The sequence below is a fragment of the Camelus dromedarius genome, chromosome 5 (genome assembly GCF_036321535.1).
Source record: "Camelus dromedarius isolate mCamDro1 chromosome 5, mCamDro1.pat, whole genome shotgun sequence".
NCBI lineage: Eukaryota > Metazoa > Chordata > Mammalia > Artiodactyla > Camelidae > Camelus > Camelus dromedarius.
Window position 1 is genome coordinate 840,136 of NC_087440.1, and position 14,331 is coordinate 854,466.

Sequence of the window (14,331 nt, forward strand, 5' to 3'; positions counted from 1 at the left end):
TGGTCAAGATGAATAATTACATTACACAACTCGAGCAACACCCTTAGGGGTTAGTTGAGTATATAAAGCTATTCTGCCCAGACTGTTCTGCTTTGTGTACTTTGTTTCCTCCCTTGCTATCAGTCTATCAGTGATCATTTTTTTGATATATGTTAATACCTTCTTCTTTCTGTGTTTCTATTCTATGGAAGAATGAGAAAACTAATAGGCTGGTTAGAAATTCATATAAAATAAGGGAAAGACTAAAGATCTAAAGAACAGGAACTTTACACAGATCCTAAAATATCTATTTTGATGGCTAAGAAATTTTTAATTTTTATTGGTGTTTTAGTTTGTTTTCTGGTCCTCAGTTTTGATGCAGAGAGCTACAGCTTGTTAAGAAAAACACCACCACATATAGTTTTACTATAACATGGCTAAAAACTTTAGGACATGTAACTTATAATTCTAATTTACATTAATGTTAACTTATATTCTATATAAAATTTTGTGAAAGAATACATTTAGTCTTGTCTATTCTGAAATACGAGTATTTTAGAGAAGAAAACTGCAGAAAATTATACTTTTATTACTGATGTATACATTTTCTGCCCTATATAATTTATGTAGCAAGCTATAAAGGATGATGTACTGTATTTCTGATAATAATCTACATTTATGAAAATGTTTATTGTAGTATATACTTATAATAATAATAATAAAACCTAGAAGTAACTGAAGCCCAATTTTATGTTTACAAATGTGGCAATCCACTTTCAGAAACAGAATAGCCATTAAACTTACAATTATTAAAATCACATAGGAATTTAGTAAATAAAAATACAAAATCTCAAAGTATATCTAACTTTGTTTAGAACAAAGCACACATATATGCATATGCATGTGAATATACTCATATATCCATTTAGACTTGCACAAATGAACAAAGACTTTGCTCTAATTTTGTGTGATTTACAATTCTGTCAACAAAAACAAAAACCCAAACAAAAACAAAACAAGCTTCATGAATTGGAATTACACTTAACTCCTCTATAGGCTACATGTTCAAATCCGAATTCAATTATTATTTAGATTAGTCCATCTCCGAAGTAGTTTATAAAACAAAGTAGAAAAAGGAGCATCACAACCTCAAAAAAAAAAAAAAAAGGTCAACTTTTAGTTTCACAGTACAAACATACAAACATTAGCCTAAACTACCTAGATGAGCCCTTTAATCAAAGAAACACTAAGAATTACTTATATCAAAAGGCATTTACTGTTTCAGCTTTTTACCACCCAGGTAACTGAAGAACTTCCACTATTACCCTTTAGATATCAGTACCACCAGATAAAATTTGCTTCATGTTTAACCATATAAAAAAATTAAATCCAGAAAACTTGTACTTTTTGGGTGGAGTGGGAGTGAGATCAGAAGTTCTAATTAATTTATGACCTTTGGGGCGGGGTGGAAAACATGACGTGCAATTCCTTCCAAGGTTTTTTTTTTTTATTGCCTATAGAACAAAGTCCAAAATCTACATCATGGCCCACAGCCAGTCAAGAACAGATTCTGTTTACATCTCTAGCCTGACTTCTCACTGTACCTTATTTAAATAAAAAGCTAAGGATAGAATACGGGACAGTGTTTATAATATCCTTCACTTTGATTTTACTTTAAATTTCAAAATACATACCTAATAAAATTAAAAATAATTAAAAATTAATTATTAATTAATTAGTCAACACTTTCCCTCCTCACCGCTTAGAAAATCTCTGAAGATTAAAGTGGGTCCAACATAGAAACTAGATTGTGGAGCTTAAAACAAAAGATTATTGGCTATTATTTTATACTTTATATTTATTTTCCTGGTAATAGGTGTAATTATATTGAACATCTATGATTATCACCTTTGGAATTAGAAATTAATTCTCATGTCCAATTTAATGTTTTTTTTTTCCAGCATGTAGTATTTCAACTACATATGTAACCAATAAGTGATATAACTACATGATATATAATAGAATATCTGTCTAAGGATGTCCCAGATCTGGGGTCCAGTTCAACTCTGTGGCAAGCCAGTTTATTTTACCTGGACCAAATCACTTAGTTTGTAATTTCTTTCAGTTTTGAAATGATAAACCTTGGACTAGACAACGCCAAAATTACTCAGAGGTCCAAAAATTTAGTAACTATTACTTTGGTTGATCTTGACTTTACATATCTAGTAAATCAGTCTAAGTTAACTATAAGCTTTTGGCAGGGTAAATCCCACTCCTGTCTCACAGTAAACTCACAGCCATCTTTCCCACGTAAGTACTGCTAATCTAGTTATCAGGCTTGAAATTATAGAGTAGGGTTCTTGAATCACAATCAGGTCTTTCATTCAACACATTGCTTACTCAACATAATACTGAATCTTGCTTCTGTTAACCAGTCACTGTATTAGCTAACCCACCTCAAACTTTGTGTTCTATGGTGATTCTATTAGTATATTCTTCAAAGATCTCTAACCAATTCCCAATTGAACTGAATGGAACCAAAATACAGAGCTCTATTGTTCACATCAGTGATGACAACGATCCATCCCATTCATTTGGGTAAGTGTTTAAAACAACTACAAATCTACTTCATTATCTTATCCACCAGCTTACATTTCTATATCTGTTACCAGAACATCACAAAAGTGTGTCAAATAAATACTTTGCTGAATAAAAATATATGATAAAAGAGACATCTGGAAAAAAAAAAAAGAAAAGAAGAAACACAAGGAAAAAAAAGACATCTGATTAAACATGGAAGATAAAATGTAGGCATTTTACTCTATTCCTTTCCAAAAGCCCAATGAAATGACAAAAGAAAAAAGAAAAAGTAAAAACAGGTGAGAAAACAGCAGACTAGAGATGCCAACACTTTGGAAGATAAGAAATGAACAGCCAACAGTGGTAACTGACTTAGCCGACCTGAGACAGCTGACAGATATGTACTGGAGAAGAGGAATCTAAATGCTTAGATTATCTAATTATATTGACAGAAATTTTACAATTTTGTTGGAAACTTGAGAGGAAGAATTAATAATAGGTATGTAGATAACCAAGAACATTTTTAAAAATCAAGTATCAGAAATTTTTAATTCTGAGGAGGGTAGGGTGGGGATGTACTAGGAAGGAAATACAATAGGGCTCTCATAGCTCAGTTATGAATAGTATGTCCACAACCATAACATGAGAAATGCAGAAAAATGGTTTAACCAAAAAGTATGACATAAGTATATAGGCAGAATGTCAGGAGTATGTGATTGGGATGGTACCATAAGAAAAATCAATAAACAATGTCTAGGTGGGGAAGGATATAGCTCAAGTGCTAGAGCACATGCTTAGCATGCACAAGGTCCTCGGTTCTATCCCCAGTATCTCCTCTAAAAAAATAGATAAATAAAATAAACTTAATTACCCCCCAAATAAACACATAACAAAAATGAAATTAAAAAAAAAAAGTCTAACATTGGAAAAAATATTTAGAAAAAAGGAGATATCTACAGGACATGGTTAAGAGTTGAAATGCTTACCTGTACTGATCAGGTCTTTAAAATTGACGTCACATAATTATTTTCATTAAAATTAAATTACAAAAAATATATACCTTTAGCATTATCTTGCCCTAGTAACCTTAATTCAGCAAAAAGCTTAATTAACCTAGCATGACCTGTGCTTTGAGACCCCACTATGGCTGGCAGTGAACTCTACTTCCTTTGATAAGAGCTTTGCCTTTTTCTGGAAAAGTAGGGCCATAAATTCAACAATTTTCTCCTTAGGATGCACAATCATTGGGGGAGGATATAGTTCAAGTCGTAGAACGTGTGCTTAGCATGCACAAGGTCCTGGGTTCAATCCCCAGTACCTCCATCAAAAAACTACATAAATAAACCTAATGACCTCCCCCTGCAAAAAAAAAAAAAGAAGAAGTATGCATGATCGTCATGTAAATATTGATCCTCATAATCAAATCCATAATCACCCTAGTTTCATAGTCCTGCTGAACAATTCCAAACTGGTTTAGCAATCCTGAAAATTTTACTGTTAAGTTATCCTGATTAGCCAAAATGTCAGTGCATAATCCTGTGATACCTCTGAAGTCACCGAGTTAATCTGACACAGTCTGTGCATCGGTATACGTGATTAAAACTGTTTGCTTCTGCCATTTTTTTTAATGGATTGTGCTATTGACGGAAAGAATCCTCCTTCAAGAGCCGTTAAAGCTGTTTACCCTCAAGAAATTGTGCTTGAATCAGAACGAAGAGGGAGCAATTCCAAAAGAAATTTAAACTACAATACTATTAGAATAAGAATTTTATATACATTTGTGGTTTTCCAAGAAAGTTAAAATACATTATACCTGGGGTCATATGGAAAACAAATGATATAATGTTACATACCTATGAAGCAGGAACCTAAGTATCAGTTTCTGAGAGGAAATAATGTATTTTGTCAGGTACTACAACTTACTGCAACACATACACAAATGTAAACACACACATATCTCCAAAGAGACAAAACATGTGGGACAAAATATGAACAACTGGTAAATCTAGGTGTTAATGTATTACAGATATTCACCATCCTATCCTTTTTAGTTTTTTTTGTAAAATTTTGACATTTTTCTTCATACAAGTTGGGTAAAAATAAAAATGTTAAGCAATGTTTTATATTATTTATACAAACCAAGTACTCACTATGTTGCCATCACTGTCTTAGATGATTATATACATTATCCGAATTTTATCTCCACAACAAATATGTAAGGTAGATATTATTATCATCCTCATCTTACATGGAAAAAAAAATGAAACTTGGAAAGGCAATATGACTCCAGGACTCTCTACTTTTAACCACTTGAGTAAGAGAGTAAGGCCATGACTCCTGAAACTTTTTAGTTTGTTCCTACCACAGACCCTAAAAATTTGCAAATTTATAGGAAAACCTTAACAAAGTTGTAAAAGCACAATACAGTCACCCCTCACTATCTATGGTGGACTGCTTCCAGGACCCCCATGACTATCAAAATCTGTGGTTGCAGATGCTCAAGTCCTTTATATAAAACGGTGCAGTATTTGCATATAACCTAGGTGCATCCTCTGTACACTAGATCTAGGTCACTAGACTACTTACAATATCTAATACAATATAAATGCTGTGTAAATAGTTGTAAATACGATGTTAAATCCTATCCAAACAGTCTCCTGGCACAGGGCAAATTAAAGTTTTGCTTTTTGGAACTTTATCAGATTTTTATTTTCCCCTGAATATTTTCCATCCCTACTTGGTTGAATCCACAGATGCAGAACCTGCAGATGTGGAGGGCTGACTGTGTATCAGTTTTTTCTGTTTTATTGACTGGCTTGGTTTTTGGCTGATACAGATTTAGTTTCACTTGTTCAAAATGCTAAGATTTCCTAAGAAATTGTGAATAAAAAAGTAAACATTTCATTTTACAATGCTTTCACTTTCAACTAGAGAAGAACACTTTTAAATCTTGTTTTAAGCCTACATTCGCTCAGATTTTTCAAAAAATTTCAACTTTAAGTAATTCAGATAAGAACAATGCACAGAGAAGTCGTCATGTACACCCTACTTCAGTCACAGAAACAGTCGTCTTATTTTAGAAGCAAGGGAGGAGTGTGTCACAGAACAAGGTGATACCCTTAGCCAATTTACCTTCGTCAGAAACATCCTTCTGCGCTAATGTACTTCTGCATATTTCACCAGATACCAAAGACAGAAAAGAGCAAGAAGGTAAATTCTTTGTGCCTCCATTTTCTTGTTTGTAAGCAAAAATGTTCTTAACAATACCCTATTCACAAGGATAGTATAAAGATTATTAAAATCACGTGTACGACTAGGTAGTCTAAAGGGTCTCCTAAAACATAAGCATACACCTATCGGATATGAAATCACCTATCTACTTATTCTTGCAACTAAGAAGAAAAAAAGCTGTTATCTGTAGACTTAGGGACACACATTTTCTTAATTCTGGAGAATTAAGAATTCTCCATTCTTAATCATTTGTATCTTAATGTTTACATGAGTCTTTCCAGACCTGATTCAGCAAAAAGACTCAAAATTAAAAAAAAACAAAAACTAAAAACAACCTGCAGATCTGTTTCAACTCCATCATGTCCTCCCTCCTTTTATTCATGATCATCCTTCATCAATCTTCCTTTCTCAAATCTTCAAAATTCCCCTTTCCATTGAGCAACATACACAGGTAAGACTCCACAGAAATAATCTTTCCATTGAAAAAACACACAAAGGCCACAAAAAGGCAACGCTTAAAAGAAGAAATATAAATAACTATGTAAAGACGTTTAACTTCACCCATGTACACATACACATTTAATAAGATACCATTTTTCCTTACCAGACCAGCGTAAGTGAAGATTCTTGATAATGTTCGAGGTTTCTGAAGAGATAGAGAAACACACACACACACACACACACACACACACACACAGAGAAAGTAAAGGGAAACCATCTTCCTGGAGGGTAAGTTGACAACGTATAACAAAATCATAAATATGTATTTATCAATCCACCTTTGATTCAGAAAGTACACTTCCAGGATTTATCCTAAGAAAATAATCAGGGAAGTTGGGACTAAAAGGATGTATTATATTACACGTGTCTACAAGGATGTTCAGTATAGTACTTATAATTAAAAAACAGAAATAATTTATATGTATACAAAGGCTAGCTTATAAATTACTGAGTAACTATACACATTAAAATGAATGATCTGTATTTAAGCTGAAACCTTAAGAAATTCATGCTGTATTAAGTGATAAAAGCAGATTTATAACAGTTTGGCTGCAGTTCTAAAATATGTCCTGACACATTTTTTTATTCTGAAAAATTAAATAAAACAAAATTAGTGGTTATCTTTTGAGACACTTAAGTAAAATTTTCAAACAATGTTGGGGCAACGGCATGTTTTCTTTTTAAAAAGGTTCCTTTAAAGGATATTTTTTGCTTTTTGTTTTTCTGGTTACTAAATATATGTACCCATTAAAAAAAAAATAGAACAAAAAGGAAGGAAAAAGGGAAATGTCTCAGAAATATATAAACAGAAGTAAAAGACGAAGGCTATAATTAGCTTCTCCTGCTTAACATTAGGGCTTAACAGCCCACCCCTCCAGACACTCTTCTCTAGACTTCTCAACTTCTCTACTCCTCAGGCTCTTCCTCTTTCAGCATCCCTTAAATGTACCCTCTCTCTCCTAATCACACAAGCTCCACAAGCACCATCTCATCACCCATGACTGCATGTTCATTAACACCTACACAGTGATGATTTCTTCATCTCTATCTGAAGCCTAAACTTTTCTAAGTTTCAGAGTCACATTTCTGCATATGTGCTGCACACTCCTGAAAGTCAATACATTCACAAACTCTAACTACTTGCCTTTCCCATCGCCTACTCTAGGGCTGTATTTCCTACATCTATTAAGGGTTTCCTCATTCTCTTGGTTTTCCCAACCTGGCAAGCTCAATCATCTTCGACCCCTTCCCCTAAAATAACTGGTGACCAAATCCTATAGCCTACTTCTAAAATTTCTCTCTAATTCATCCCTTCCTTTCCATCTCACTGCCATTTTCAGAGTTAAGGTGGGCCTGGCCATTCCCGACTTGGACTATAAAGCCAGACAAACATTTCTTAAGTACCCACTGTATGCCTCACACAGTAAAAATAGTTAAGAATATAAATATGAGAATGTTAATAAAGCAAATTACTACCATTAAGTATTTCTTGAGATAGAGAGATGGAGGAACATGTCACAATGTGACAAGCACTACAATCAGAGCAAAATCCACGAGATGTCAACCTCCTTCCTATCTGATCTAATCTTAACAGCACCGGGAATTATCTTTCTAGAATACAAACCAGATCATGTTGTAAAACCCTTGATAATTCTATTCCACTGCCTACAGGATAAAGTCCAAATGCTTTAATACCATGCAAACACTTCACAGTCTGGTCCTAAGTTATCTAACAGCCTCATCCATAACTTTTCTTTCACTTCACACCCCATAACCCAATCATGTAAAACTAGTTGCTGCTCTTGACAATACGCTAAGCACTTTCACAACAGTGTCTGTGCCTCCTGCCTTTGCAGAGTGCTTCTTCCTTGTGCTCACCAGTGAAGTCCTGTCCAACTCTCCCATTAACTACCCTTCCTCTGTGAAATCTTCATTAACCTTCTCTGCCAGTGTAGTTTTCAGAACAATCTATTACAATACTTATTACTTGGTGTTGTAATTTGTTTTTCTTCCTCTCTACCACTAGACTATGAGATTCCTATTTTTTTTAATTGTAGTTGATTTATAATATTGGATTAATTTCAGGTGTATAGCAAAGTGATTCAGTTATACATATATTTTTCAGATTCTTTTCCATTATGGATTATTACAAAACACTGAATACAGTTCTTTGAGATACATAGTAAATCCTTGTTATCTGTTATATATGTACAGTAGTGTGTATCTGTTAATCCCATGCTCCAAATTTATCCCTCTCTCCTAGACTGTGAGATTCTTAAGGACAGAAACTACATCTTGTTATTCTTAGTATCTTTGCCAAAGTCCAGCAAGATAGTAAATATACAAGAAATATTTGTTAAATGGATGATGGGGTGGAAATAGATTTGTAGAAAACCAAAATTATTTTTTTGGTTCTCTGTCTGGAATCCAGGAGTCTAAACAGTAAGGCTACTACCTACTACGATCCCCTACATACCAGGAAACCAAAAGAGCCTGTATTTTTTTCTCCCCTCATCCTATTCATCTGATTATCTACCCATCCATCCCACAAAGAACAGCAGCATATAATACAGATAGAATCTCTGCCCTCCAATGGGTTTGGGAGACTTAATACTCAATACTCAAGTAAGGAGAGACAATTAACAGATAAATATATAAAATAATTTCAGAAAGTGATCAATGTGATGAATTAAAAAAAGCAGTTTGATGGGACAGGTAGTGGCTGGGGGAGAAATGTGCTATTTTAAAGAAGTCACAGAAGATTTCTCTGAGACAGTAACATAAAAGCTGAGGCCTGAAGGATGAGAAACAACTAGCTAAACAAAATTTTGAAGAAAAAATTCTGCAGGCAGAGGGAACTGTAAGCATAAAAGCTCTGAAGCAGAAATGCACTTGATTATTTAAGGGACAGAAGAGATGGTGTGGCTAGAGAAAGAAATGAATCTGGAAAAGAAAGTACAGCCTTGTAAGTGATAGCCTTGGTGGAGGCCTATCTGAACCTGCCTGAAGTTTGGAATTTCCCAGTTTACATCTTCTGTTGTCTACACAGTCTTCTACTTCTAACATCATAGCAAGAAGACAATGGAATGGGGTATACAGCACATCCTATTGTCAGGAAGATGTCAAAAGTACCTTTTCTGGTTTTTGTTGATAAAAAGTATTCCTATATACAACACCCTAGCAATAATGGTCCCAGGGCTAATGAAAACCTGATCAGCACACAGGAATTAAACCACTTCAAAAGAAAGACAAATTCTTTTTACCGACTACAAAGCAAGTCAAAATGAGAACTATCGTAATTATCCTAGATTCATTAGAGGAAAAACACTTTATTACTCTGAAAATATATATGAGCTACAAATTTATCCTTTTAATAGATTCTTCCATTCATGTATAAACTTAAAGATCATATAATACAAATCTAGACTTAATTAAACAAAATAGACTTCCAGTTTTCATTGACCAAGGTTTTTTTTCCACTTGATAGAAATTAAACAATTTTGTTTTGAGAATGCATGAATTTATAAGCATTATAAACTGCCTCTCAGCAGTAATTTTGTGGATGTTTATGTCATAAACTATTTAATTCAAGTACTACTGTGATGTTAGAGCAAAGACAATCCATTACTGAAATGAATATTCACAAAACTACCTGTTAAAGCAACTCAGTAGTTGCTGGGAACTAAAGCAGTGTGAAATTACACATCTTACTCCTATTCTCAGTAGCATCTGCTGGCTTTGCTAACCCAAATATGAACACATCACTAAATATAAAGAGCCTTTCATTATCCTAGGCAGGTCTTAAAATTCCAGGCTGCCAGCCTACTAGTAGTAAGAATAAATTCATTCTCAGCATCCCTAAATTCACTTCTGTACCCAGTGATCTCTGGCTGGGGCAGTGATGTTTCCCCAAATCTCTCTATGGTGGATCAGAGATAAGATTTTTTTCCATCTTCTTTTACAAAATCATCAGAAGTCGCACTGGTAACCAACAATAATCATCTTTATGCTTCCATGCTCCCATTCCCTCAAAGGGCAGTCTCTTACAACGGGTCTCCATAATAATGCATAGCCTCTGTGGAGAAAGGGGGACCCTCCTACACTGCTGGTGGGAATGCAGTTTGGTGCAGCCACTATGGAAAACAGTGTGGAGATTCCTCAAAAGACTAGGAATAGACTTACCATATGACCCAGGAATCCCACTCCTGGGCTTGTATCCAGAAGGAAATCTACTTCAGGATGACACCTGCACCCCAATGTTCATAGCAGCACTATTTACAATAGCCAAAACATGGAAACAGCCTAAATGTCCATCAACAGGTGACTGGATAAAGAAGCTGTGGTATATTTATACAATGGAATACTACTCAGCCATAAAAACCGACAACATAATGCCATTTGCAGCAACATGGATGCTCCTGGAGAATGTCATTCTAAGTGAAGTAAACCAGAAAGAGAAAGAAAAATACCATATGAGATCGCTCATATATGGAATCTAAAAAACAAAAACAAACAAACAAACAAAAACAAAGTGTAAATAAAGGACAGAAATAGACTCACAGACAGAGAATACAGACTTGTGGTTACCAGGGGGGCAGAGGGTGGGAAGGGATAGACTGGGATTTCAAAATTGTAGAATAGACTACACTGTATAGCACAGGGAAATATACACAAAATGTTATGATAACTCACAGAGAAAAAAATGTGACAATGAGTGTGTATATGTCCATGAATAACTGAAAAATTGTGCTGAACACTGGAATTTGACACAACATTGTAAAATGATTATAAATCAATAAAAAATGTTAAAAAAAATTAAAAAAAAAATAATGCATAGCCTCAACAGCTGCGACAAATAAGAAAACACTCTAGCCTAAAAGGGGACCTGTTTACAATCCCCAAGCTGATGACCAACTTCATGTATTTATAAGAGCTTTCATTTTCTCTTCCCCATTCACCTAGGGAGGGCCACAAAAAGTTTATAAATACCCAATGTATCTTCTTCCCAATTTCACATCTTCAAACTGGTTGATTTCATCATTATTCATCATTTCACTCATAAACTAACAGTTGAAATAAAAAATCCTTTCCTTGGGGGATGGGGAATAGCTCAGTGGTAGAGTGCATGCTTGGCATGCACAAGGTCCTGGGCTCAATTCCCAGTACCTCCATTTAAAATATATTACTTAATTAAAGTAAAATATAAAATATTTTTAAAATCCTCTCCTTGGTTGGGAAATAAAATTACATGATTTCTGTCTGAAGTTCCAGCTCAATCCTGATGCTGGGATTTCCAGGAAGAAATGCAAACATAGTATCAGTTGGAAAACCTCTCTAAACAGGATATACATCCTTGCAGACAAAGTATGGGTATTACTGAGTAAGGAGTTACTCTTCCCTTACCAGGGGTAGAGTCTGAATTAAAACAAGCCCTTAACTCTTTCTCAAAGTGTGGTTCAAGGATCAACAGCATCTGGATCAACTGGGAGTTTGTTAAAAAGACAGAATATAGAACTCTATCTCTCAGACCATCTAAATCAGAATCTTCATTTTACTGATATCTACATGCAAATATCCCTGCAATATCAAATCTCACAATTGGTGGAAAATTAAAATCCTATCACACACAAAGAGAGATGAACCTTGGATAACAATTACACCTGATAATGACTGTAGTTCTCTTCACAAATTCTTAAGTTTTTTTTTTTTAACAATAGATCCTCCTTACAAGAATTTCTCATAAAATTATAAGCTACTTATCTTGAAGCACACCGAAGATTATTATAGCTGCTGCTGTGGTTGCTGTTAGCGTAAGCCAATAATATAACCAAGTGCTTACCTAATCTGAGCTCTCCGAAGTTCCCACACCCTATCTTCTTGCCAACCCTGAAGTTGGGTCCCACCATAAGAACCCCAGAGGATGTCGAGGAACCAGGTGGTCGAGAACAGTGTGCACTCCTTTGAGCCATGGGTTTACTTGTCCGTTGTCTTTCATCCTTCTCCCTGCTAGGATGGTCCATGATCCTACACGACACTGTGTCTGCACAAGTAGCCTTAATCTGTATACTTCTCTTCAATACAAAAGTATGTCCAGATAAACCGTAGTCAGAGTAAGGTAAAGAGTTCTTTTGGCACCATGTTTATGTTTCTAATTTATCTCCAGGAGATGAAAAACCATTGATTAGTTCTTGTAGGACACGTAGTCTGTAGGTCTCAAGCATAGGAAGATATTTGGTAACCTAGGTAAAAAAATCAAGAAAGCATACAGTTAAAAATTATATTTTAAAACAAATTAAGAAAGTTACCACTAATCAGAATGGATCCTATCCAAAAATGAGCAAGGTGGATAGTTTCCTGAAATGGATTTTGGTTTCATACCCTCCAACAGTTTAGCCATCTGGACTAGTTATTCATCTGGTAACATAAACTCAGTAGGCTGCAGACCATGGCTGCTAAGGGAACATACAACCCTTTAACATCATAAAATGCTTTCTTCTAGCTTTGTACATATGAACCAAAAGAAAGCTATTTGTCAGCTCTTCATCACTGGCTAACAAAGTTATGGTGGGGTTCAGCCAAGTTAAATAAACTGAGGGCAATTAAAAGCTCTTCCCTTTAATTCGGACACAACCTATCAGAAATGAAGCTACTCACTGTTCACTGTCCCCCTCCTCCACCCTCACCATTTATCAAGCACTAACAGCAATCACGAAACCCAAAACAAGTTACTGATGGCCACAGACTACTTCTATGAAGGCCTTTCCAAAAACCTATTGGTACCAAGCAGTCTTAGACCAAAGCTTTGGGAAGCTTAACTTTTGGTCTAATTTTCATTGTGGACTGAGTATACAATGTCAGAGCGCCTGAAGCACATCCTCTGTACAACCCCAAAGTGAAAATAAATCTGAGAAACAAAAAAAATACTAAACAAAACTCATCCCTACCAGAATTCTCCAGTGTCTCAATTCAGGACTAAGCCCAAGACAAAAGTTTACAATGATGTAGTTTCGATGCTATTTCTAATAATCTAGGTAAGTGTCCTTAAAAAAAAAAATTGTCACCAATCACATACTAAACATATACTTATGTTTCACTTTTATTAAAGATTTCCCTTAAGTTTTTAAGGAAAAAGACTATTAGAACTGCTTGGTTATTACTGCATATATACAATAAAGCAAAAATGTCTAGACTATAAGTTTCTTACAGACACCTTTAATTCCCTACTACAGGGACAGGCACAAAGCTATGAGTTGAATGCACAAGCAGGCACGTGATCCAAGGATATAATCTGTTTACTTCATTACAGTAGTTAAACTAAACTGTTCACTTTCATCTTTTCTGTTCTCTTTGCATTATTAAACCTGCATAATGATTTTAGGCTTCCATAAAGTTAATTACCAATAAAATGCACTGATCTGAATTCAGGGAATAATACACCTACATTCATAATATATTCTGTTAAGGGAAAAGAATCAGGGTGATAAGAATAAGTCAGAAATGACTGGATTTCTTACAGGAAGAACATTATAAATTTGTATTTTTTCTCTCACTCTTTCTCTCATCTCCAATTTTAGGTAATATTCCTTCAATTATCTTTGTTGTTTACTCAAAGTCCCTCAAACAGTATTGGTAAAGAAAGGGAAATAAAGTCTAAGATGTTTAATTTAGACAGTTCCATCTTAACAGGTGGGTTGTGTGTCTATATATGAGAAATTGTCAGGCTATACTTTCTTCCCTTATGTTACATTTTTTGGAGGACAGGTAAAGCGTGTCTTAGCCTAGTCAGACAATTTTGAGCACTCAACTAACTCCCAAAGCCTCATAAATTATTAATAGTACAACAGTGTCATTTAGAAGAGTTGGAAAACTGTACTATCTTGTCTGCTGCTCTTCATATTTTTCATTTGTGTTCACTGTTTTTCTAACAGATGGAGGTTATTTTTATAATGCTTGCCATTAGCTTCCTCCAGTGCACTTAGACTCACGTAATATTAGGTGGAATGATCACTCACAGCCCTCATATCCATGTAAACTTGCATA

General features: G+C 34.7%; 1 protein-coding gene across 14 annotated transcripts in view; it reads right to left on the reverse strand.

Annotated features, from left to right (window-relative positions):
- The window catches only part of CSNK1G1 (casein kinase 1 gamma 1), a 150,238-nt gene that overhangs the window by 82,580 nt on the left and 53,327 nt on the right, over positions 1 to 14,331 (reverse strand). For all 14 annotated transcript variants that reach the window (XR_004137108.2, XR_838195.3, XR_010380806.1 and 11 more), the window contains one exon: positions 12,131 to 12,530. Coding sequence is in view for 4 of the 14 variants with exons in the window: in XM_010993535.3 (XP_010991837.1) it covers positions 12,131 to 12,311 (181 nt within the window). In the remaining 10 variants the exon portion in view is untranslated. The remainder of the gene's footprint in view (positions 1 to 12,130; positions 12,531 to 14,331) is intronic.